This window comes from Solanum stenotomum, chromosome 2 (assembly GCF_019186545.1).
Source record: "Solanum stenotomum isolate F172 chromosome 2, ASM1918654v1, whole genome shotgun sequence".
Taxonomy (NCBI): domain Eukaryota; kingdom Viridiplantae; phylum Streptophyta; class Magnoliopsida; order Solanales; family Solanaceae; genus Solanum; species Solanum stenotomum.
This window is the reverse complement of record NC_064283.1, coordinates 67,650,336-67,676,035: the sequence shown is the minus strand read 5'-3', so window position 1 is coordinate 67,676,035 and position 25,700 is coordinate 67,650,336. Positions and strand designations below refer to the sequence as shown.

Sequence of the window (25,700 nt, the reverse complement as noted above, 5' to 3'; positions counted from 1 at the left end):
TAAATGTCCGTGGAACGCCGTCCATACTTAGCCAATCAATGTAAGTCCTTGGAACCAAATCGAAAATCAAATTCAAATCGCGAAGTAGAATTAGTGTCGCCGACGTACCTCGTGAAGCCGTAACATCGGGGAAAATAAGGATAACTAAAGTTGGAGCAAGCGTATCGCCTAGCTAAGGCCCAATCTATCAGACTCAAGTCTGCTACACCAGTCTACAGGGATCTAAGTCGATCGAGCGATGTCAGGGCAAAACTAAGGCCTATCGGATCCGAATAATGTATTTCTAAGGCAAGCCCTAGTCAAACCTAAACTAAGGCCCAACATTCTTCAAATAAACAATAATTAAGCATGCAAGTACTCCACATAGCGAGGAGGGTCCGTTAATAACACAAAGCATGCTCACAGTTACCCGATAATTCCCGAAATAAGCCGAAAACATGATTTCTTAACACCTATGCAAGATTCAATAACTACCAACCCAAATCCCAACTAATCAACATGCATTCACACTCTCAAGCTCAATCTAAGAGAGGAAAATCGTAGCCTACCTGTAGGCCGATCACACGCGCTCCAAAATCACTCCTTCGGAGCTTTCTCTTTTCGAGCGGTCTCGAAACGCTGCCCCGCTATCAAAAATAGAGTTACAACGTTAATACGGTCGTTTAGACACCAAAATCACAACAAACGAAGACAGGTCAATTTTGGAGTCAAAACGAGAATCGTGGGACCCGCGCAGGAAATTCTGAAATTAACCCCAAAAGTGGGTCCTAACCAGTTTTCCCAGCTCATGTCCCAAAATGGGACATAATTCGGGGCTCGAGAACAACACAATATCAATATGCAACTAAAACCCAAATTTTCTCAAAAATTAGAAATGGGACAGCAGTGTATTTACCAAAAACGAGCGGTCTACAGTAAAATCTGATAACACCACAATGTTCTCCTCGAAAAACCACTCAAGATAGCCTCAAAAATCACCAAAATCGGATCTAAAATGACTAAGAAAACAAGTCTCAAAAATTTCCAAAATCAAGCTCACAAAAAAGGTGAGGCAGCAAGTATTTTATGAAAATTACCTCAAACGGGGACTCCAAATCACTATCCGAGATCACCAACGCGTTGTCCTCGAAAAATCTCACAACTTTGCCTTTTGAATCGCCCAAATCGGTTGAGAGATGAGAGAGTTGTGAGGGTTTGAAGTTTGGGAAAGTTGGCTGATTTTCTGCAATTTATTGCAGAAATTTTTGCAATTTCCCAAAAACTAAAAACTCCGACGGGGTGCTCCGAACTCGTTCGGAACCCCGTGTACGCAAACAAGATATGCAACCATACCAAATTCGACATTCTAGACTTAACGGCGCAGTTGAAATTTCCATCAGAGGTCATTTCGATAAAAAGTGGGTCCCACTTCCAAAAGTCATTTTAAGTCAAAACCCACAAAAGGGCTCGGAAAGATATCAAAACCTTCAGACACAAAAGAAGGGTCAATCTAGACCAAACTCGACATTTCAGAGCTAACCACGCTGACGGAATTCTCATCCGAGCGCGTTTACTCAGAATGTTGACCAAAGTCAAACTTAGGCTTAAACTTAAAGTTAAAACGCCTAATCGCACCGACTCACTTTGAAAACCTTGGGAGTCATGTCGACCGTGCTATTAGCCTAAAATGACCCTTACGGAGCTGATGGAATCGTCAGAATTGGATTCCAATATCATCTTCTTGAACTTTTGATCGAAAATGATCGTTCAAGGTTCATAAGTTCCAAAACACAAAAACTCGCACCAAGACCAAACGAACGACCAGGTGACCGAACTGTCAGTCCCAGCAAGTCATAAATGACTTGGGATCGCTATAGGAACGCTCTAAACGACACACAGAAGGCAAGACACAGAAATGACCATGAGGGTCATTACAATAAGATACTAGATACTCTCAAAAGACAACATCTATATAATAAGTATGCGGCAAAATAAAGGATAATTTTCTTTAGAACTAATTATTGACGTAATATATTTTTCTCTATAACATTCTACTTATAAAAGTATTGACATTCACTATGTAAGTACATTGTGTTTTTGTAAAATTACATCTATATCATAGCCTTACTCAAATATTAATCGAATAATAATATTTTGTAAAAGATATATCACATTAAGATAAAATATTAAAATATTTATGACAATCGCTCTTAGTGTCATGCACATATTAAATTTTAAGTATTAATATCTAAGAGAATAATTGTACTTAAATGGTGTCCATCATTTATAGTCACAACCTCAAGAGGAAAAGTTATTGCTAACCATTTTTTTATCTTGATATTATTTTTTTGTTTCGTTGGTTAAGTTTGTTTACCACATTGACTAAAGTAAAGAACAATATGACTTAAGAAATTTCATTTTTCTCTCCATATTTTAATTTTTTGAATGCATTTTGAAATGTTTCAATGATATCTGGTCATTTTTGTCTCAAAAAATAATTAACTCTATGAAAATTTGTATTAATCATTTAAGAGCACTTGTCCAATATTCTTTCAGTTATAATTATTTACTAAAAAACTATAATTTAGTAATATTAATTCTATTTTACAACATAGTATACTGATATGATACACATGTGCAACGCACGTGCCGTAAAACTAGTAATCTTAAATATGTAAAGTAGAATGTTGGGTGTAAATAATAAATAAATATAAAAAGTGGTTGTTAAAAAAAAAAAGTTTTGAGGGGTAAAAGTGAGTCACTGCTACGGTAAGAATATTTTTTACCCCAAAATCATACGATGGGTGTATTTGATTCATTTCCAATAGTTGAAGAGTATTTTTAACCCTTTGGCCTTTTTCGAATATTAAAAAATGAATAAGAAACTCACTCATTTTCCAGAATAAATAACATCTAACTGTGTCGTACCGAACACACCTTAAAAGTGTCCTTCAAAAACTTGATATCAAATTTTAGAAGGCATAATACATAAACATGACCATTAACTTGGCGTCAGCTGGCAACTATGACCTTTAACTTTGGATGTGCACAAGTAGGCACTTAAACTTGTATAAAATTGAACAAATTGACACATTTGTCCTACATGGCACCCTACATGACAATTTTGTGTCCTGCGTGGTGTCCTATGTGTATTATGTCATGTAGGACACATGTGTCTACTTGTTCAATTTTTATACACGTTTAAGTGTCTACTTGTGCAAACTCAAAGTTAGAGGGCATAGTTATCCACTGAAACCAAGTTAAAGGTCATGTTTATGTATTATGTCATTTTAGAATAAATGGTAGCTTCAAGACACACTTAAAGTGTTATCAATAATATGTTTTCTTAAATGTAAATGTCATTCACTTTATTCTATGATACTAAAGCTTTATCTATTCTATGATACTTTTCTCCATTATTTCATGTTAGTAATATAGGTAGGCTTGCAATCACCCAAACAAAAATTTATATATAATCATATATAATTTTATATTCTCCATCTCTCATTCTTCACCTTCATAAAAGTTGAACAAAGAAGAATTTAAGAAGAAACTCAAGTACACTCCAACAACTCCATTTTCAATTTATAAATCAAAGAGGTAATTTTTTAAAATGTTTTATACACTATATATATTGCACCTCAGCTTTAAACATGCATCATTTTTATTGTATTAATTTATGCTTAATTTGCTACCTCATGTTACATTATTTATATACTTATTTATATATTAGGCCATTATGTATATATTCCTTCCTGGACTTCTTATTTTTTTAAAGATCGTAGTTTGTTTTTTAGATGTTATGACAAGATCATGTATATAGAATTCTTTCATAAAGGTAGTAATTTAACAAGAAAATTGAAATGCGTCTACAAGGAGGAGAAGAAATTATCAATATCAAAGATTGTTACATATTCAGAGACTTGATGTTACTAGAAAACCAACTTCCTTTCTTTGTCCTCAACAAGCTTCATCATATGACAAAGCAAGATGATGATTTACCATTGGCAATACTGGCGATTAATTCGTTTACTTTTTTCATTGACTTGTCAAAAATGACCCCTGATTCCTTTGGAGAGATAGAATGTAATGCAGAAAATATCAAACATTTACTTCATGTAATACACATATTTTCATGTTATGGGAATCCCATGAAAAACTCAAAAGATGGAATAACATTTCATACAGTCATGCCAAATGCAACAAAGCTTTTTTGAAGCTGGAGTTAGCTTCATTAAAGAAGACAACCTTGGGGATAACACAAATTTATTTGATAGTATAAAGTTCGAGAATGGATTGATGACTATTCCTTGTTTTCAAATTGAAGAGGATACAGAAATCCTCCTGCGAAATCTCATTGCTTATGAGCAACAACCAATTGATGTACAACCAAAATATTTCAGTGATTTTGCAACTTTCATGGATTATCTTATTGACTCAGATAAAGATGTGAATTTGCTTCGCCAGAAAGGAATCATAGAGAACTGGATAGGAGAGGACAAAGAAGTCCCTAGCATCTTCAACAAAATTGGAAATGGAGTCGATGTTTATTCCAACTTCTATTACAAAGAAGAATGCAGAAAAGTTGTTGAGCATTGTGAAAAAACATGGAACAGAATGAAGGTAAATTTGAAACACAATTATTTTAGTAATCCTTGGGTAGGAGCTTCAACTGTGGCAGTCATCATACTCCTCATACTCACAACTATACAGACTATTCTAGCTTTCACAGGTTCCATTAAGAAGTAATTCTTAATACGTGTCACCTCCTACCAACGACATGTATTGTATGTTTTGGGCCTAGATCCGCACGACTTTAAAACATGTCACTAGTGTATAAGGTCTACTAACCTATATATCTAATATTTCTCGTGTGTTTTTCCAATGTGGGACCTTTTATTCTAAGTTGGGGTATACAGTGATAAAGGTCAAAGTATGTGCACATTTGGGTCGCTAAGGAGTTATAGACTTTTTAACAGGCACAAACCTACATAAAAGTGTCAGTTGATCAAATCATATAATAATATTATGCTTTTCAGTATAATAATTTTATTTATCGTCTGATTTATTTCTAATATAATTTGCAATTGTAAACTTCTATATGACATTCTTATTCTTTCGAACTTGACACTTTAATTTTGAGTAAGAGAAGCTAGTTTTGGCATGAATCTCAATCATAGTTCGTTGATTCTGAAGTTATAGTCAAATTATATAATTTGTATTATAGTTGTTTATTACATTACATAAAAATCATATTTTAAGTTTGTATGTTGTTCTAGTTATATTTTTTTTTTAAATTATCGTATAGAAGTTGGTATTATAATTGTATTAAATTTCGAAAAACCAGCATGATCTTTATAGAAAATTTATATAGTTATATACATAGTTCATATCGAATTTATACAATTTTCATATATGCACGAATATTGATAGAGAAATTCTAAATCTTAAGCAAGATATACATATTTATGTAGCATACTTTCATTTAGTCCGTCTGAAAAAGAACGTCGTACTTATTTAGAAATGACATAATTTTAAACTTCAGATTTTATCGTTAATAAGATGATTTATAGTCACACAAAATGCCTATAACTTGGATATATATTAATTGTGTCATTTTTCTTCAAACTTATCAAAAACAATTTGAGAGTAAAGATAAATTTTCCTCACAAAAGTGTAAAAAAAAATGCTCATGTTTGTCCTAATATACAATTCACTTCTCTTTTTTTTTTCTTTCAAAACAACATTTAGTTATATATTCAAAAGCCTACTAAAATAGTGTCAATACCCGTTTACTATTAATAACTTGTAATGCGACCTGAGTTATGGTGCAGTGATAAAATTGATTTATTCTTATAAATTCGAGTCCTGAATATGAAGAAAATTATGTTGAGGGCGTCAGCTACGAATGAACCCTACAGTGCGTGAATTGAATTTAATCGAGACTTCAATATGAGCTACAAACACCAAATGGGATTAAAAAAAAAACAACTTGTAATGTGAAAGGGGCATGTTGCTTTAACATTATCAGATGCAATTCATGTAGTAATAAAATATATAGCACGTCACCACATGATTAATGAAAACTAGTACTTCCTTCCTATTATATTAATTAACATGTTTTGCTTTTTAAAAATCAAATTATATAAAATTTTAATTAATATTTTAAAATATATTTTTTCATCAAATTATCTTTGAAGAAAAGAAACATAACAATTAATTTAGAACTGAGGGAATAATATGAATGATAGCTAATCCGTTGACTTTGACTCTTAATAATTGTATAAAATGATGTAGTTTATTAAACTTTGCCAATTCAAACGCATCTCCAGTTCATAGAATGAATAAATATTATGCCAAACTCATTTTATAATAGTTAATATTTTTAGACAAATTTTACCCTCATATTCTCATTCTCTCCTTCCATTTCAATAATCAGAGACAAATTTAAGGTTTTTAGTACGTAAATGTGTACTAGAAAAACTTGTTTGTTTGTGTTGATTTAATTTGATATGAAATTTCAAAAAATATTACTAATTGACTTTTATTTATATATTTGATTTATAAATAAAAGTACACAAAAAAAAAAGTTTAATGATTTTGTGTATCAAAAAAAGAGAAAATTTATTTCTTAACCAATTATAAAACAGTTAGAAAGAATATGAAACTAAAAAAGACAAACACAAGTAGCCTTTCCTTATAAAGTTATTACCATAAATGATGGTACTGTTTATATACAATTTTTTTCAAATAATCATAATTTAAATTTACAGAATACACTATTTGAGTATGATAGTTACATAGAGTACCGCTATAATAAATGTCATTGTTTTTATCAATAGCATGTTGTCATAGAAAAGTAAAATATGTCATGAAAAATGACTTTGAAGGAAATTAAATTATTATAATAAAATATTGTTATGACATATGGTTATTATAATGAGGTTTATTTTATTAGGGTCGACTCAACAAGATCGGGGGCCTAAAGTCACACCTTAAAGAGAAGTCCTAATATTTTGAGTAGTATTTTATTTCTTTAATCTCTTTAATAATTTTGTTCTTGATTTCACTTGTCAATAAGTTTAATAATTCACTTTGTATATTATGTCCAAGGAAATGACTATTAATTTCGTCATGCTTATTCGTCGAATATATTCTTGCATAGCTGGATCAAGTTTATTAATCATTTCAATTAGGCTTTAAAAATTACCGTTACTTTCTTGATAGATCTTTCCATTTGTTCCCCTAAATGCTAAATTATTTTTTCTCAAGAGTTTTGATCACCTCAATCATTCTTGACATTTTTTCAGTGCACTTTATCTCTATAAATTTGTTCTTGCACAGCTTTATCAATTGTTTTTTAATGTAATCTCATTTCTAAATCAATACACGAGCTCATATTATTAATAATATGTTCATTTTTTACTTCATGGACTTTGAGCTTAACACTAAGATTTCTCCACTCATTACTACCTTCACTAGCTAGCTAGTTTACTATTACAAATAATAGAAGTTGTGCTAAATAATTACAACAAAAATAAAAAAAAATTTAACCAAATCTTTAGAGTAGATTAGTCATTTTCTTTCATGCTTTTCTCCCTTTACCAATTTTTGAATATAGTGCGTTGTAGAAAAATGTCGTACGTATTTATCTTGTGAAAAATTTATATCAGTCATTCTAAATGGTCCCTTTTCTACTAATAGATCTCTCAATTTTGTATCTATATTATTCCATTGACTTGGATCAAATATATATTTTTAGGGATGCAACTATTTAAATTATTTAGAAGTTTTTGATATCGAGAACAATGTCACATTTTCACCAACTTCTTCTAGATTTTCTTCTTGGATATTATTATCATTCAACTCAATTATATTGGTGACTTGTTCATTTGAAGAACATCCTCCAATATTTTTTTATTCGAAATTTTTATTATTTGTTAAAAATCTATCAAGGACTCTTTTTAAAGATTTATTTAATTCTTCAAGTTCTCTCTTTTTACGAAATTGAAATCATATTTTCTAGTTGATAGATTAAAATTGAATAAATTTTAGTAATAATTAAAACAATTTACATATACTTACGAACTATGAATATCAGTAATAACAATTTTTCAAGAAAAAAATATAAAAACCTCTTACACGTTTTTTTTTTTCAAAAAATGAATATAATTTTTCTAATAATATGTATAAGTATATTTTTTTTAAATGGAGGCTCCAAACGATGACTTTAGTGGCCTAGTTATTAAGACGGCCCTGTATTTTAGTATATATGATTCTATTTATTTTATGTAGATTATCAATTAGTACAACTATTCCTTGTTGACCTTTTATATTTGAACACTTCTGGACTCCAGTTGTCATTCGGTATAACAAATTTAAATTTAAAAAATAAACTTTTGGGTACCATAAATCTGCAGTCCTCTTATATTTTAGAGGACAAGCAAGAGCAAAAAGGCAAAAAATCAAAAGGGTAAGTTTTCTACATGCTTCATTCTATAATTTGCTCAAGAATTCAATTACATTCTTTGTAGTCTCAAGTTCAATAATAAAGTTGATCATGATCATTCAATTAATAATATTATCGTATAAAAAAATTTATCGAAAATAAGAAATCACGAAGAAATGTCACTTTTTCAGATGAAATTAACCATGTGAATGAATAATATGTCTAGCTTGAATTAGTATACTCCATCTGATAATTAATTATTATTTTTTACAGAAAGAGACTCTTAATTATTGAGTTTATCATTTGTTGAAAAAAATAATTCAAAGTTTAAATAGAAAATTATATTTATTTAGAAATTGATATTTGAATTTATGTTTAAATAAAATTTATAGTCAAAATATATAAGTAAAAAAATTCTTGTTTTGAGTTAAATACGAGTGCTAACTATTTTCAAATGGTGGGAAGTTGCGAGATGCAAGAGCATTTGAAGATTTATGAGTTTATGAATAAAATATTTTTCCTTTTTATCATTGTTCAAATGTTCACTTTTACTATAAAAATTATATAGTAAAATCATCTTACTTGTTTTTTTTTTTTTACAAGAAAGTCATTTTTTAATATATTACATCTGAAGATTAAGTTTTTTCAGGATGTGTCTTATAGAAATTGGAGTTGAAGAAAGAGGAATGGCACACTCCATTGAGATTACCTCAATAGATGATCAAATTTCACTGTTACCTCAAATTGAAAATGATGAGGTCTTTCTCTCAACTATATTACAAAGTAGTTTTTGAATTTGTTAACCCATTTTTCTTTTGGCAATTAAATATTTAAAAAATTGTGAGAGATTGTAAAAAAATTTAGAGTGATTCTCTTCATGTAATTTTAGGTCTATCTCATGGTCCTAACACATTCACTAACCATGATTTTTACACCTTTTGGATTATTTTTTATTTGAATCGGGTCTGAAAGGGTAAAGAAAATTGGTGAGATAATTTCTTTTCTAAGTTATGTGGTATTTTTAAAATTAAAAAATCAATTTTAGATTACTATTCTTTTACTTCATCCTATTAATAAAGAGGATAAATATGCATCATTTATTAAACAAAGAAGGTAACAAGAGATGTATTCATCTGGGGAATATATTTGCCCATTTCCCCTAACGAAATAAAAAGGAATATGTAATTACTTGTTTATTGCATAGTGCTTCTAGTAAACATTCTAAAATTTCTTACTCTTTTCCGTTACAGATAGAAGAAAAGAGGAAAGTGGATCATTTAATCAGCATAAATGAAAGAATAGATGAAATGTTTGAGGATTTAGACAAATCATCTATTAAATCGCGTTTCATATTCAAAGTAAACGTGTGGCTACGTGAATCAAATTCAGATGCTTATACACCAAAGATGGTATCTATTGGTCCTTACCATAAGAAAAATCCTCAACTTGATCCAATGGAAAAGTACAAACTATTGTACCTGCGACGATTTCTTCAACGGATGAAGTTTGATGTGAAAAGTTGCATCAGTGAATTGCAGAAACTGAAGGAGGAAGCACTTAAGTGTTACGACGACATAGAAGAACTTGGTAATGATAGTCAATTTTGCCAAATGTTGTTGCTTGATGGTTGTTTTGTGGTTGAGTTTATTCGAGAGCGTTGTGAAATGTGTCCAGAAGGAGAAAACAAAATTATCAATATTAATGATAATTACATATTTCGAGACTTGATGTTACTAGAAAACCAACTTCCTTTCTTTGTTCTCAACCAACTTCATGACATGACAAAGCAAGATGATGAATTACCATTGGCAATATTGGCAAATAATTTGTTTACCTTTTTTGTTGACTTGCCAAAAATGACCCCTGAATCCTTTAGAAAGACAAAATGTAATGAAGAAAATATCAAACATTTACTTCATGCAGTACACATATTTTCATGTCATGGGAATCCCATGAAAAAGTCAAATCATAACAAAAAGAGGCATATGATCATGCCAAATGCAACAGAGCTTTCCGAAGCTGGAGTTAGCTTTGCAAAGATCGGAAATATTAATAGAAACAAAGACAATATTAGGGATATGACGAGTTTATTTGATATAAAGTTCGAAAATGGATTGATGACAATCCCTTGTTTTCAAGTCTGTGATGATACAGAAACATTCTTGAGAAATCTCATTGCTTATGAGCAACAATCATCTGATGTACAACCAAAATATTTCAGTGATTATGCTACTTTCATGGATTATCTTATCGACTCAGATAAAGATGTGAATTTACTTCGCCGAAAAGGAATCATAGAGAACTGGATTGGAGAGGACAAAGAAGTGGCTAGTCTCTTCAATAAAATCGGAAATGGGGTCACTGTTTATTCTACCTTCTATTACAATGAAGAATGCATAAAAGCAATTCAACATTGTGAACAACCATGGAACAGAATGAAGGCAAATTTAAGGCACAATTACTTCAATAGTCCTTGGGCAGGAGCTTCAACTGTGGCAGCCATCATACTCCTCTTGCTCACAGCTACACAGACTGTTTTAGCTTTCACAGGTGCCGTTAAGTAGTAATTATCATGATTCTCTCAATTGTAGTGTTTCCTCACAACTCCATACATGTAATTTGCATGTTGATGAGCTTATGAGTTTTTCATGTCCCCCTTTTGTATTGATTTTTTATAGTTGAATGCTAATTTAGTTTATTTCAAGTATCTATACATGTCACCTCCTACCAACATGTATCCGATAACTTTATCCACTACGCAAGCCAACACATTAAAACCTTCAATATAGATTGGCCCTACCCAAGCACAATGTGGTTTTAAGCACTCGGGTGATGTTTTTAGACAGCAGCTGGCCATATGGTTATTTTGGGGGGTTAAAGTTCAAATATTCCAACTGAATTTCTACCAAAAACATTTACCAAAACTATATAGCAGCTACTCGATGTTCGACACCTCTCTTAGGCACTTGAGCATGAAAAAACAACTAATGAACATGAAATGTATATATATGTTAGTTGAACATGAAGAAACAACTCAAAATGTGCTTTTGCTAGATCACTCAGATTAATACAAGTCAAATCTTTCATATCAACTCAACCTTACATGTTCTGAACTGGAGATTAAAGCAGCAAGGTTTAGGCTTGACAGAGGTCTGAGTCTGAAAGGGTGCTATCCGTTGCAACTCTTAATCGTCTTCCCTTTCAGGTAGAAGACCACAAGGCAAAAGCATTTTCTGCACAAGCACAAGTAAATATGGGATTGTATGTAATCATAGAAGACCAAAATCAAGGATGCATACTCAGAGAACATCATATATACATCAAATAAATTTGCGATATTCAGGAAGATTTTGTCTTCTACGTGAAACAGCTAAGGCTTCCATCGACACTGAAATATTCAGGAAGTGGTTGGCCCTCCAGATTAGTAGCTTAAAAATTATTGCATTCAACAGGTGGTCATTCAAACATCCACAAGTGGGATTATGTCGAGAATCCGACTAGCTTCATGACAACTGCAACTGCATGTCTACTGTAGCCTTTCCGAAAACGTATAAAATGGGGAGAAGTCTCCTTTCTTTATATTCTCTGAACAACCTCTGTCTGTTGATATTTTTTAAGTGACAACATAGCAAAAGAAGTTGTGTTTAACAAGGTATAACCTCTAAGAATAACAAGAAGAGAAACAGGTAGGCTAATGGGATCTCTACCATCACAGTAGTTAAGACTTTCGCAAGATAGTCATTTTTCAAAACTTCTTCCTGAGGAAGGTTGTACCAGCTAGTATATACTCTCAAAGAACTCCATTTTTGAATACTTCAGTCAAAAAGACTTCATGTTTTCTTCCTTCCCAAAATATGTTCCTTCCACATTAGATGTAGCTACCCTGTGTTACGTACTACTAGAGTTCATTCATATCTTTCTGTTATCTTGATCACTTGATTGTTTCCAACAAACAAGTCGACTATTATTTAACTTTTATAGTATTGAACTTTATTATTTATACCCTTAATATCATCAAACATGAATATGTTTGTTTTCTTGTGCTAAAAACTGGACAAAACTTCCATTATTAAGCCAGAGAACAAACACTTAACTCATGACTCCACACAAGCATATGAAAATGCAATAAATCCATCTGTTTTGGTGAGAACCAACTATGCTTTCTTTTCCCAAAAGTAAAAAAGAAAAGAGAGCAAACTATACAAAAAAAAACATCACTTTGTTTCAACACTCGCGGAACGAAATTCCCAGGTACAACTACACAGAAAATGAAGATGGGTACCACAACAGAGTACAATACAGCATAAAAGGTCGAAGTATTTGCGCATTTTGGGTCGCTAAGGAGTTATATACTTGCGCCAAATATGTGACAACCTTTTTGTAACGATCTTTCTAAAGCTATTGCTGAATATTTAATTACTTAGTAGCCTCAAATGAGTCTTAGNTCATTTGGCACTTCCCGAACACAAACCAAATATGCTACTAGCTTGAAAATGACATTTTGGACTCAATGAAATTGTCGGAATTTGAATTCGAGGTCTCCTTGACCCGATATCCGATAAGGCGTCAAGAAACTAACTTTAGGCTCAAAAACTCGAAACGCACTCGGGGCCTCTAAAAATTCAACCAAGACTCATTATAGACTTAGAATCACCTCCTGAATCCAACGGTGCCCTCAGAATTCCATTTTGAGCACCGGAATCTCGTTTGTTGACCAAAGTCAACTCTCCATCAAAATTTCACAATTTTTGCAACTTAGCACCTCAAATCTTCGTTTTAACTCCAAATTCGACTCCATAAATTCTCATAGACCCGTTTCGACATTCTAAAATTGCTGGAATTGACAGAAATCCGATTCGAGTCTCGAAACTTCAAATGACTCGAAATAGCACTTTTAACCAAACTTTAACTCTTAAAAACTCAACTTTCCAAAAACTCAACTTTTCATCAATTTTCCTTCAAACCAACTTCGAAAATACAACAATTAGGATTCGGGGCAACTATCGGGAGTGGTAAAACGGTCCTTTTATGAAAATTTCCAAAAATGACCTTTAGGGTCATTACAGAATATGCCTAAAATTTTAAAGAATACAATAAATGAATCAGTAAGAATTCTTACAATTACAAATTGGTAATGAAAATTTTACAAATGATTTAGACTAACTTAATGTAGAATGAAGATGAGCACAAATTTGGATGAAAGAAGGAAATATAAATAATTCCATATATTAATGCTGCTATTATTGACTAAGGCTGGGCACCGGAATGGGTTGTACCGATACCATTCCGGTCCGTTCCGGTACCATTCCGGTTCGTTCCGGTCCGGTAGTATTCGGGACGGGATGGGATACGTTGAACCGGTACACGGAATGGAACGGTACCATGATTTGGTACCGGTATACCGGTACCGGTTCATCCCAGTTCATTTCGGTCCGTTCCAGTCCGGTCCGGTCCGGTCCCGGTAAATCATTTTTAATTAAAATAAAAAATAATATNCGCACAAGATACATCTTGTGTCTTGTAACATTTTCATTTTACTCAATCTCTCCCTTGTCAACAATCTTCCATGCATCACAATCCAACGTATGAAGCTGTGTTTTGAGATATTAAGTTTTCTCCAGACACCTCTCCACCACGACCACTTTGTTCCATCCCCACATCTCCATTTGTATCCACTTCATATGGTATATTTCCGTGTTGCATTTTGCCACCCATTTCCTACTTTTCCTGCCTTAAACTTCTCTTTGATGCTGCATATTTTCTTCCAGTACCAACTCGAGTTTTGACTTGGTTTGTATTGCCACCATTCTTCGCTCTTTATATATATATATATGATTCACCCACTTCACCCACATATTATCTTCCTTCCTAGCCACATCCCATACATATTTCGCTATTGCTGCCTCATTCCATTTTATACCCTCTTGTATCCCCAGTCCCCCTTCATTTTTTTTCCTACAGACAATCTCCCAAGCTACCAGAGGTGCTCTGTTCGTGTTCACCTTCCCACTCAATATAAAATTCCTACATATGGCTGTTATATCTTTCATTACTTTCTTTGGTAGAAGGAAAATTGCAGCCCAATACGAGTGCATGTGCATTAGTACCGAATTGACTAACATCACTCTTCCTGCATACGATAGGTTTCTTGATCCCCATACTCTAACTCTCGCAGCCAATTTATCCACCAATAACTCACAATCCCCTACTGAGAGTCTTTTTGGTGAAATAGGTACCCCTAAATACCTAAACGGTAGTTTACCTCTTGCGTACCGTGTCACCTCACACAGGTCCTCCAATTCTTGTTTATCCATGCTTGCTGAAAATATATTCGATTTTGCAGCATTGGTCGTTAAACCTGAAGCCTCAGAAAATGTCAGCAGTCCACTCAACATCATCATCACTGATTTGTATTCTCCTTTACTAAATATGAGCATGTCATCTGCGAAACATAAGTGATTTAATTGCAAACTTTTACATTTCGTAAATTTTATGCGTTAAAAAAACTAATACTATTTTTTCTTTTCACATTGATTCAATCAAAATATTTGTGAGAATAACCACTGAATATTTTGTAGTAAAAAATTTCAATGGGAAAATAGTGACTTTTTAGTAGTGTTTCTGTTTCGTTTGTCCGTTTTTGATTTGATACAAAAAGTAAAAAGAGTTTTGAATCTTATAATTTTAAACTGAAATATATAATATGTACCAAAGTGTTCTTTAATCTTTTGATCGTAAACATGTTATGTGAAAAGTTAAAATTAGCAAGTTACCAGAAAATGAAAGAGACATCCGAATCTTTTATTTTTACTTAGATCAAATTATTATTTTTTTCTAGAAGTTTTGACAACACATAGTAAAGTTCTTTTCATATAGTAACATGAGAGTTGATGTTATATAATAACCCTTTTAATTGCTGTCTTTTCTTTTCATATCAATTTCTGCAATGAATATATTGCTTTGAATTAATAATAATGTGAATTTGACATTTTTTTGTAGGAATTAGAGTTGAAGAAAGAGGGATGGCACACTCCATTGAGATTACCTCAATAGATAATCAAATTCCACTACTTCAAACTGAAAAAAATGAGGTCTCTCTCAACTTTACAAAATTAATTTTCGATTTGATTAAAATACATAAACAATTAATTGATATCATCTATACAAAAATAAATAAATTTTTCGCTATCATGAATTTCAAGAGATTATAGAATTTTTTAAATAACTTTCTTCCACGTAATTTTAGGTCTACCTCATTGTCCTAACATGTTCACTAACCATAGTTTTACACCTACAAATCGGTGCATTTCAAGAGTTTTTTATCTTTTTTTTTCTTTTATGCAAATTTTGGGGCAATATATATCATAAGCCAAACGGAATATATAGAGGGGGACAAAAGACTTTGAAAGCTAAGAGCTTATTGTTATGAATTTTAAGCATATTACGAAAAACTTTGAAAGGTAATTTGTGTTGGGTTCGAAAGTGATTACGGCGTCATACGGAAGCTTACAATTGCAAATCATAGACATGATAAATCAGATAACAATTACTTATACTAAGGACATAATATTATTATATGAAAACTAATATAAGAGAAAAATATTAAAATTATTGAGAGAATAAATCTCTCCATAAACTAAACTCTTAAATGTCTACGTTGTGGAAGCTATTGTGTTCTTGATATGAGAAGAGGGGTCTTCAATTTATAGGATTCCAAACATTTCCTCTGAGAAAAGAATAACCCAAATATGGAAGAAAATTATATTTTCCTTTCAGGAAAAGTAAAAACATTTATGATAGTATTGTCTTTTCATTTAGGAAAAAATAAACTTCGAAGTAAGAAAATTAGGGCAAAATCCTAACAATTTGTTATGCGAAATCTTAACCATGACTTTTTTCCATTACAGATAGAAGAAAGGAGGAAAGTAGATCATATAATCGAGATAAAGGAAACAAATGGTCAAGATCCATATAGGTCACAAACAAAGAAATCTGTAAATCAAATCTTTGATGAAATGTTTGAGGATTTGAACAATTTGTCAATCAAATCGTGTACGATATTCAAAGTAAATGTGGGGCAACGTGAATCAAATTCAGATGCTTATACACCAAAGATGATCTCTATCGGTTCTTACCATAAGAAAAATCCTCAACTTCGTCCAATGGAAAAGTACAAACTATTATACCTACAACAGTTTCTTCAACGAAAAGATGGACTTGATGTGGAAAGTTGCATCAATGAATTGGAGACACTAAAGAAGGAAACAATGAACTGTTATAATGATATAGAAGATCTATGTGATGATAGTTGCACTAGTCAATTTTTGCAAATGTTGTTGCTTGATGGTTGTTTTGTGGTTGAGTTTATTCGAGAGTGTACTGAAGGAGAAGACAACATCATCAATATTGATGATTGCATATATGGTCAAATACTTCGAGACTTGATGTTACTAGAAAACCAACTTCCTTTCTTTGTTCTCAACCAACTTCATGACATGACAAAGCAAGATGATGAATTACCATTGGCAATACTGGCGATTAATTCATTTACCTTTTTTGTTGACTTGCCAAAAATGACCCCTGAATCCTTTAGAAAGACAAAATGTAATGAAGAAAATATCAAACATTTACTTCATGCAGTACACATATTTTCATGTCATGGGAATCCCATGAAAAAGTCAAATCATAACAAAAAGAGGCATATGATCATGCCAAATGCAACAGAGCTTTCCGAAGCTGGAGTTAGCTTTGCAAAGATCGGAAATATTAATAGAAACAAAGACAATATTAGGGATATGACGAGTTTATTTGATATAAAGTTCGAAAATGGATTGATGACAATCCCTTGTTTTCAAGTCTGTGATGATACAGAAACATTCTTGAGAAATCTCATTGCTTATGAGCAACAATCATCTGATGTACAACCAAAATATTTCAGTGATTATGCTACTTTCATGGATTATCTTATCGACTCAGATAAAGATGTGAATTTACTTCGCCGAAAAGGAATCATAGAGAACTGGATTGGAGAGGACAAAGAAGTGGCTAGTCTCTTCAATAAAATCGGAAATGGGGTCACTGTTTATTCTACCTTCTATTACAATGAAGAATGCATAAAAGCAATTCAACATTGTGAACAACCATGGAACAGAATGAAGGCAAATTTAAGGCACAATTACTTCAATAGTCCTTGGGCAGGAGCTTCAACTGTGGCAGCCATCATACTCCTCTTGCTCACAGCTACACAGACTGTTTTAGCTTTCACAGGTGCCGTTAAGTAGTAATTATCATGATTCTCTCAATTGTAGTGTTTCCTCACAACTCCATACATGTAATTTGCATGTTGATGAGCTTATGAGTTTTTCATGTCCCCCTTTTGTATTGATTTTTTATAGTTGAATGCTAATTTAGTTTATTTCAAGTATCTATACATGTCACCTCCTACCAACATGTATCCGATAACTTTATCCACTACGCAAGCCAACACATTAAAACCTTCAATATAGATTGGCCCTACCCAAGCACAATGTGGTTTTAAGCACTCGGGTGATGTTTTTAGACAGCAGCTGGCCATATGGTTATTTTGGGGGGTTAAAGTTCAAATATTCCAACTGAATTTCTACCAAAAACATTTACCAAAACTATATAGCAGCTACTCGATGTTCGACACCTCTCTTAGGCACTTGAGCATGAAAAAACAACTAATGAACATGAAATGTATATATATGTTAGTTGAACATGAAGAAACAACTCAAAATGTGCTTTTGCTAGATCACTCAGATTAATACAAGTCAAATCTTTCATATCAACTCAACCTTACATGTTCTGAACTGGAGATTAAAGCAGCAAGGTTTAGGCTTGACAGAGGTCTGAGTCTGAAAGGGTGCTATCCGTTGCAACTCTTAATCGTCTTCCCTTTCAGGTAGAAGACCACAAGGCAAAAGCATTTTCTGCACAAGCACAAGTAAATATGGGATTGTATGTAATCATAGAAGACCAAAATCAAGGATGCATACTCAGAGAACATCATATATACATCAAATAAATTTGCGATATTCAGGAAGATTTTGTCTTCTACGTGAAACAGCTAAGGCTTCCATCGACACTGAAATATTCAGGAAGTGGTTGGCCCTCCAGATTAGTAGCTTAAAAATTATTGCATTCAACAGGTGGTCATTCAAACATCCACAAGTGGGATTATGTCGAGAATCCGACTAGCTTCATGACAACTGCAACTGCATGTCTACTGTAGCCTTTCCGAAAACGTATAAAATGGGGAGAAGTCTCCTTTCTTTATATTCTCTGAACAACCTCTGTCTGTTGATATTTTTTAAGTGACAACATAGCAAAAGAAGTTGTGTTTAACAAGGTATAACCTCTAAGAATAACAAGAAGAGAAACAGGTAGGCTAATGGGATCTCTACCATCACAGTAGTTAAGACTTTCGCAAGATAGTCATTTTTCAAAACTTCTTCCTGAGGAAGGTTGTACCAGCTAGTATATACTCTCAAAGAACTCCATTTTTGAATACTTCAGTCAAAAAGACTTCATGTTTTCTTCCTTCCCAAAATATGTTCCTTCCACATTAGATGTAGCTACCCTGTGTTACGTACTACTAGAGTTCATTCATATCTTTCTGTTATCTTGATCACTTGATTGTTTCCAACAAACAAGTCGACTATTATTTAACTTTTATAGTATTGAACTTTATTATTTATACCCTTAATATCATCAAACATGAATATGTTTGTTTTCTTGTGCTAAAAACTGGACAAAACTTCCATTATTAAGCCAGAGAACAAACACTTAACTCATGACTCCACACAAGCATATGAAAATGCAATAAATCCATCTGTTTTGGTGAGAACCAACTATGCTTTCTTTTCCCAAAAGTAAAAAAGAAAAGAGAGCAAACTATACAAAAAAAAACATCACTTTGTTTCAACACTCGCGGAACGAAATTCCCAGGTACAACTACACAGAAAATGAAGATGGGTACCACAACAGAGTACAATACAGCATAAAAGGTCGAAGTATTTGCGCATTTTGGGTCGCTAAGGAGTTATATACTTGCGCCAAATATGTGACAACCTTTTTGTAACGATCTTTCTAAAGCTATTGCTGAATATTTAATTACTTAGTAGCCTCAAATGAGTCTTAGTCTTTATATTTAGTTACTTACTAGCCACGTCTAAGAAGCCATCACTCTTGAGCATCCTTTAAAAGCACAATGTAACACATGGTAGTCAAATCCTAAAAAAGCACTAGAAAACCTTGCATTGAATGGCTAAATACTTTCACTGAAAGAGGACTCTAAACAAAAAAGGGCATCAAGAAATGCTACAACTTGTTCTGCAATGCAACCTATAGTCTTAACATCAAAGCAGCAACTTCCATTAACTAGTCGGTGAATAGAACACAGAACTGTACACTAAAAGCAGTTAAAAACCTGCCTTATGCAAGCCAGCATATTAAGATCTAAAATTCAAAGTAACTGCAAAACAATATAAGCATCTTTAACAAGTACAAACCTGCATAAAATTGTAGCGCTCTCTTCCAATTGATTCATTTTCTGCAATGGCAAAATACGCCAACATTGGGTAGTGGCCAACATAAGATGCATAACTGTCACGTTGAATGTTCACTGCCCACTCACTAAGACAAATAAAGAAAATCCAATCATCAGTATCTCCAAAGTTATTAGACTAAAATAATAAACTCTAAACATATTCAACAAATGTCAAACAGAAACTATAGATAATCCACCTACAAAACCATAGTTAGAATAAAGAACCTCAATTTCAAGGAAAGCAGAAATAGGTAATTACAAACATGCCAAAACAATATGTGACATCTGGTGATTCAGCCGTTCATAAAGAGGGCTCTCCTTCCTTGGAAAATCATTTTCTAGAAATGTGACATCATGATTCAATTCCATTAATACTTCCATCTTCCAAATTACTAATAAACACATACCCTTTGGAGTGTTCTGAGTATCTTATAAAGATACATTTCTTAGAAGTCACTTTATTTAATATGTAAGGTGCGGTCAATAACGCATTTTTCCGGAAGGAGATGGGTAAGTTTGCTTTCATGTCCAATAGTGTTCTATTCCTCCTTTTTTGCTACACCACTCCTTCCATATTTAATCACTCCTTCGCCTTCCATACATTTCTTAGAAGTCACTTGTGTGCTAGTTAATCCACGATATTTCTGCAATAATAACACATTGATCAATTCTTCCAAATTATATCCTCTTACCGGAGTTCATATCTTCCTGTTAACTTGATGATTTCCAACAAACAAGTTGACTATATTTAGCTTTTTCATTTTTGAACTTCATCATTTATACCCTTTAAATCAACAAATATGTATATGTTTGTTTTCTATGTCATTTTTGGTTTAGAAATGGTTCATCCATGCCATTATTTGTTAACTAAAATAGTATAAATGAACCAAACTTTTAACGGATGGCATAGATGAAATTTTTTCCATTTCTCATAGTTCGATGATATATTTGAGTTTTTCTCTTTAAAAAATGATTTAATTAATGGTGTGCCCGAATCATAGACCACGTGTAAAAAATAATTTTGTAAAATCGAAGTTGTTTTCAGTTAACAAATAATGGTATGAGTGAGCCTTTTCTAAAACGGAAATGGCATAGATAAGCCAAACTTTTAATTGATGCACGCATAGATTAGCCTTTTTTCAAAGTTCGATGATATATTTGAGCCTTTTCTCTAATTTTTAGTTGTCACCTGACTTATCCCAAACATGATTTGCAATTGTAAGCTTTCGAATGATGCCGTGATTCTTTCGAACCCAACAATTTGATTCATCTGGAAAGACTTCTGGAAACTATTTTACTATAGGAACTGACTGAATAGGAGGTATCTAAACACTAGAGTCATTAACTCGGACTAAGTGATAAATACACCCCTTGGAAACTAACTTTCTCGCCTTAAGGTACGAAATAAAATGACCCTTAGGCACTGCTGAACTGCTCTTCCACTCTATAACTGGTTCACTAGGAAACTGGAATTTGACTACTCGAGTTCTACAATCTATTGATGCATAACAGACATGAAGCCAGTCCATACCTAGAATGACATCAAAATCCACCATGTCTAACTTAACTAAATCAGCCATGGTGTTCTTGTGATGGATGGAAATGACACAATCACGATATACTCGCTCCGCTAGAATAGACTCCCCAACAGGTGTAGAAACACAAAAGGGTTCACAAAGTTTCTTAAGAAGAACATCAAATTTTTCTGCAATATATGGAGTCACGAAAAATAAACTTGCTCCTGGGTCTAGCAAAGCATAATCAAGAGAAAAGACTTTGATTGTACCAGTGACAACATTTGGAGAGTTCTTTTGCTCTTGACGACTAGTGATCGCTTAGAGGCGGTTTGATCATATGCCAGTACCGAAAGTAGCTTATCTAGGTGCAGCCCTATCTGGTGGAGCAACTGATGAAGATTGGGCTCTATTGCCCTAATTCGTATTACCTTGCCGGTTCTTGGGGCACTCTTTTAGGAAGTGACCCTCTTGTCCACACTTGAAAAAATATGTGAAACTATCGCGACACTTACCTGGGTGGGTTCTACCACACTTAGCACATACATGAGCCCAGTTACCTCTTTGTGCCACACTACCCTGAGACTGTGCAGGTCTAGCTCTGAAGTACTGCGAATTCTGACCATTATACTCACCTTTGTTTCTGGGTGCAGGTGCACTAGCAGATGATGGATGTCACGACCCGTGCCTACACCTTGGACGTGGCCGGCACTCGAAGACCATTGTTGGTCCCCAAGTGAACCCTCATCCTGGCTGACTACAAGCGGAAGACTGATTCAAGCATACAAAGCTTAAAAACTGAAATAAAAGTTCATAAAACTTAAATTAAAACTTTAACTCAAATGAAAACTCTGAATAATAAAATATATTCAACTCGCCCCAAAATTGGCAACTTAAGTCTTTGAAATATTTAATAAAATAAATAAATAATACAGACTTCTCAACTATACTGACTATCTATGAAGCCTCTAACTAATAAAAATGGAAGTCGGGACAAGACCCACGACATCCTGACTAAACTGAAAGGTAAATGAAATCCTCTGGAAGCAAGGAAGCTCACCATAGCTAACTCGAACTCTCGGATGTATCAACGAAGCTCTTGTTGATGATCCCGAATACCTGTGTCTGCATCATGAGAAGATGCAGGCCAAATGGCTCAGTACGTGGAATGTACAAGCATGTAAGGGGAATTCTAAAGCATAAACATAAGCTTGAAACTTGATAAAAAGGAAACATACTTACCTCTTCTCAAACTTAACTCTTAACTTTCCTTGAATTGGATTATGGATATTTCAAGGATGGTGATTTGTGATAGGAATGATCTCATGATGTTTAGGAGTGTTTGTAGGTAGTTAAACATGAGAAAAGATCAAGAAATCACTGTTTGAAAGCAGGTCCACGACGCGGAGATGTATTTAATTATTTGGTCGCGAAAATAACTTTTGAGGCAGAACGGTCCGTGACCGCTCCGCTCCGCAAAGCAACTTTTCTCAAATCTGAGGAGCAGGTCCGTGACGCGGCCCCACTGCCCAGATTCGCCCAACTTTTTCCTTCTTCGTTTTTTAGTCCCAATTCGCCTAAACTCGACTATTTTTTCTCAAATTCTCTTTAGATTTAGATACCCAGCATTTGTACCCAAGAACCTAACTCAAAACAACTCTAAAACTCGACGTAAAGATCTCAGAAACTTCTCAATTCAGCCCAATTCAAGAACGAAAACAAATTCAAGAATACATATGAAGAACATCAAACTTTCAACCTTTTTAGAACGAATTTCCCTGAACTAAACATGTTTGGCGCATGGGTGAAATAACCCAACGCTATGAAAGTCTCACATACCTCGTAGGGATCTTGACGAAATCCACAATCTTAGCTTCGATAATTTGACGATTCTTGCTTCTTCTCCTCTTTTCTCCTCTTCTTTTCTCTTAAAAACCCTAACTCAATATTGTAAAGCGTAAACTGACCAAGTTCAGTTTAGACGCCCAACTAATTACCAAAAATGAAATTAAAATAATAGGGTATGGAAAAGACCAAAACACCCTTCCAAAATCCGGATTGGACTTTCCTTATCCAAACAGCCCAACTTCCAAAGGGGATATCTCACTCATACGAATTCGGAATCGTGTAAACTCGGAGGCGTTGGAAAGATAATTCCAAGATCTTTCCTAAGGTATCTGTAAGCACACCTAACTCATTTTGAGCTAGGAGTTATGGTCGTTTGAAGTTGACCAAAAACCCAAACTTAACACAACTTGACAAATTTCTAGATTTTCCATTCTTTCCTAAAATGATTATTTCCAATTTTTTGCTCTTTCTAGTTCTTTTAATTAGCGAGATGTTACAATGGACATATTATGTGGTATATTTTAAATTTTAGTCCATTCGAAAAGAACGTCATGCTTAGTTAGAAATAATGTAACTTTAAACTTCTAATTTTACCATTAATAAGATGATTTATAGCCACACAAATATCTATAACTTGAATATATATTAATTGCGTCATTTTTTCTTCAAACTGAACAAAAATAATAATTTGCAAGTAAGATAAATTTTCGTCACAAAAGTGTAAGAAATGCTCCTGTCGTCAAAAAATATGTATTGAATAAATTTATTTCAAGCTAGTACTTCCTTCCTGTTATATTAATTATTCATTAACATGTTTTGCTTTTTCAAAATCAAATTATATAAATTTTAATTAATATTTTAAAATATATTTTTCATCAAATTTAACTTAAAAGAAACTCTCATTCTATCCTTCAATTTTATAATAGTTAATAGTTAGACAAATTTACCCTCAAATTCTCATTCTCTCCTTCAATTTCAATTATCAAAGACGAATTTAATTAGGATATTTAGTACGTGAATATGTACTAGAAAAACCTGTTTGTTTGTGTTGATTCAATTCGATATGAAATTTTAAAAATATTATTAATTGACTTTTATTATAAATTTGATTTATAAATAAAAGTAAACAAAAATAGTTTAATGATTTTATGTACCAACAAAAAAAGAAAATTTATTTCTTAACCAATTTAATAAGAAAATTAGAAAGAGCGAATGTAAAAAAAGACAAATACAACTAGTTTTTTCTTATAAAGTTATGACCATAAATGATGGTACGGTTTGAATACGATTTTTTTCTTGAAATATTCATAATTATAATTTTTCAAAATACAATATTATGTGAGTATGATAGTTACACAGGGTAATTTTACAAAGAGTGTACCGCTATGATAAATGTTATTGTTATTTTAAATAACATGTTGTCATAGAAAAGTAAAATATGGCATGAAAAAATTGATTCCGAAGAAAATTAAATTATTATAATAAAATATTGTTATAACAAATGATTATTATAATGAAATTTATTTAACTATATGATTCTATTTCTTTTACGTGGATTATCAATCGGCAATTAGTACAACTATACCTTGTTGACTTTTTTTTTTTGAACACTTCTGGACTCCAGTTGTCATTACATATAACAATTTTAAATAATTAAAAATAATCGGTTTTTGTATTATAAATTTGCAATCCTCTTACTATATACTATATTATATAGAGGATAAGCAAGAGCAATAAGGGAAAAAAATCAAAAGGGTAAGTTTTCTACAATATGTTTCATTCTATGATTTGCTCAAGAATTCAATTACATCTTTGTAGTATGTGCCAGCAGCCCCGGTAATAGAAAGAATGTAAGTGCTATCTGAAATGATTGGGTGTAAAGTGTCTGGAGGTGGTTTTTTAAGTCCTCCGTCAAATCTCAGGTCTCAAGTCACTCAATTAATAATTATTATCTTATAAAAATATTATTGAAAAAAATATGAAATCACAAAAAATTGTTATTTTTTAAGATAATAAAACTATTAGTTCAGTGATCATAAATGAAATTAAACCCTTGAATGAATAATATGTCCAGCTTAAATTAATATATTCCATCTGATAATTAATTTTTTTTTATATAGAATGAGACTCTAAATCATTGAGTTGATTATTTGTTGAAAAATAATTCAAAGTTAAAATAGAAAATTATATTTAAGTTACATTTATGTAGTCACAAAACTCCATCATGTTTTGTTCCTCTTCAAAAATGTTGAACTTCCCTCCCTATATCACTTGAGTGAGAATAAGAATAAATAACTCAAAGCCCGGACGACGAGTGGAGGTAATTTATTTTTTTTTTATG

General features: G+C 32.6%; 2 protein-coding genes, 1 long non-coding RNA gene and 1 pseudogene across 3 annotated transcripts; 3 read left to right on the top strand and 1 right to left on the bottom strand.

Annotated features, from left to right (window-relative positions):
- Window positions 1-4,728, top strand: part of LOC125856233 (UPF0481 protein At3g47200-like) — a 17,388-nt pseudogene extending 12,660 nt beyond the window's left edge.
- Window positions 4,729-9,074: 4,346 nt separating this feature from the next.
- Window positions 9,075-11,660, top strand: LOC125856758 (putative UPF0481 protein At3g02645). The gene is made up of 2 exons (XM_049536382.1): window positions 9,075-9,186; window positions 9,679-11,660. Exons 1-2 carry the CDS (start codon window positions 9,079-9,081, stop codon window positions 10,990-10,992), a joined length of 1,422 nt encoding a protein of 473 aa, XP_049392339.1. The 5' UTR covers window positions 9,075-9,078; the 3' UTR covers window positions 10,993-11,660.
- A 3,790-nt stretch (window positions 11,661-15,450) lies between these two features.
- On the top strand, window positions 15,451-18,022 carry LOC125856757 (putative UPF0481 protein At3g02645). Its single transcript, XM_049536381.1, has 2 exons — window positions 15,451-15,519; window positions 16,336-18,022. Exons 1-2 carry the CDS (start codon window positions 15,451-15,453, stop codon window positions 17,707-17,709), a joined length of 1,443 nt encoding a protein of 480 aa, XP_049392338.1. The 3' UTR covers window positions 17,710-18,022.
- A 108-nt stretch (window positions 18,023-18,130) lies between these two features.
- On the bottom strand, window positions 18,131-20,272 carry LOC125856779 (uncharacterized). Its single transcript, XR_007445560.1, has 2 exons — window positions 19,960-20,272; window positions 18,131-18,378 (listed from the first exon to the last, which is right to left on the bottom strand). It is a non-coding gene; the product is annotated as an uncharacterized LOC125856779 (long non-coding RNA).
- Window positions 20,273-25,700: the final 5,428 nt, after the last annotated feature.

Bases quoted from the DNA above. Each gene is read 5' to 3' on its own strand.
- LOC125856758 (XM_049536382.1), top strand. From the start codon at position 9,079: ATGTGTCTTATAGAAATTGGAGTTGAAGAAAGAGGAATGGCACACTCC. The intron at 9,187-9,678 runs GTCTTTCTCTCA...TTTCCGTTACAG, and splicing joins CTCAAATTGAAAATGATGAG to ATAGAAGAAAAGAGGAAAGT.
- LOC125856757 (XM_049536381.1), top strand. From the start codon at position 15,451: ATGGCACACTCCATTGAGATTACCTCAATAGATAATCAAATTCCACTA. The intron at 15,520-16,335 runs GTCTCTCTCAAC...TTTCCATTACAG, and splicing joins TTCAAACTGAAAAAAATGAG to ATAGAAGAAAGGAGGAAAGT.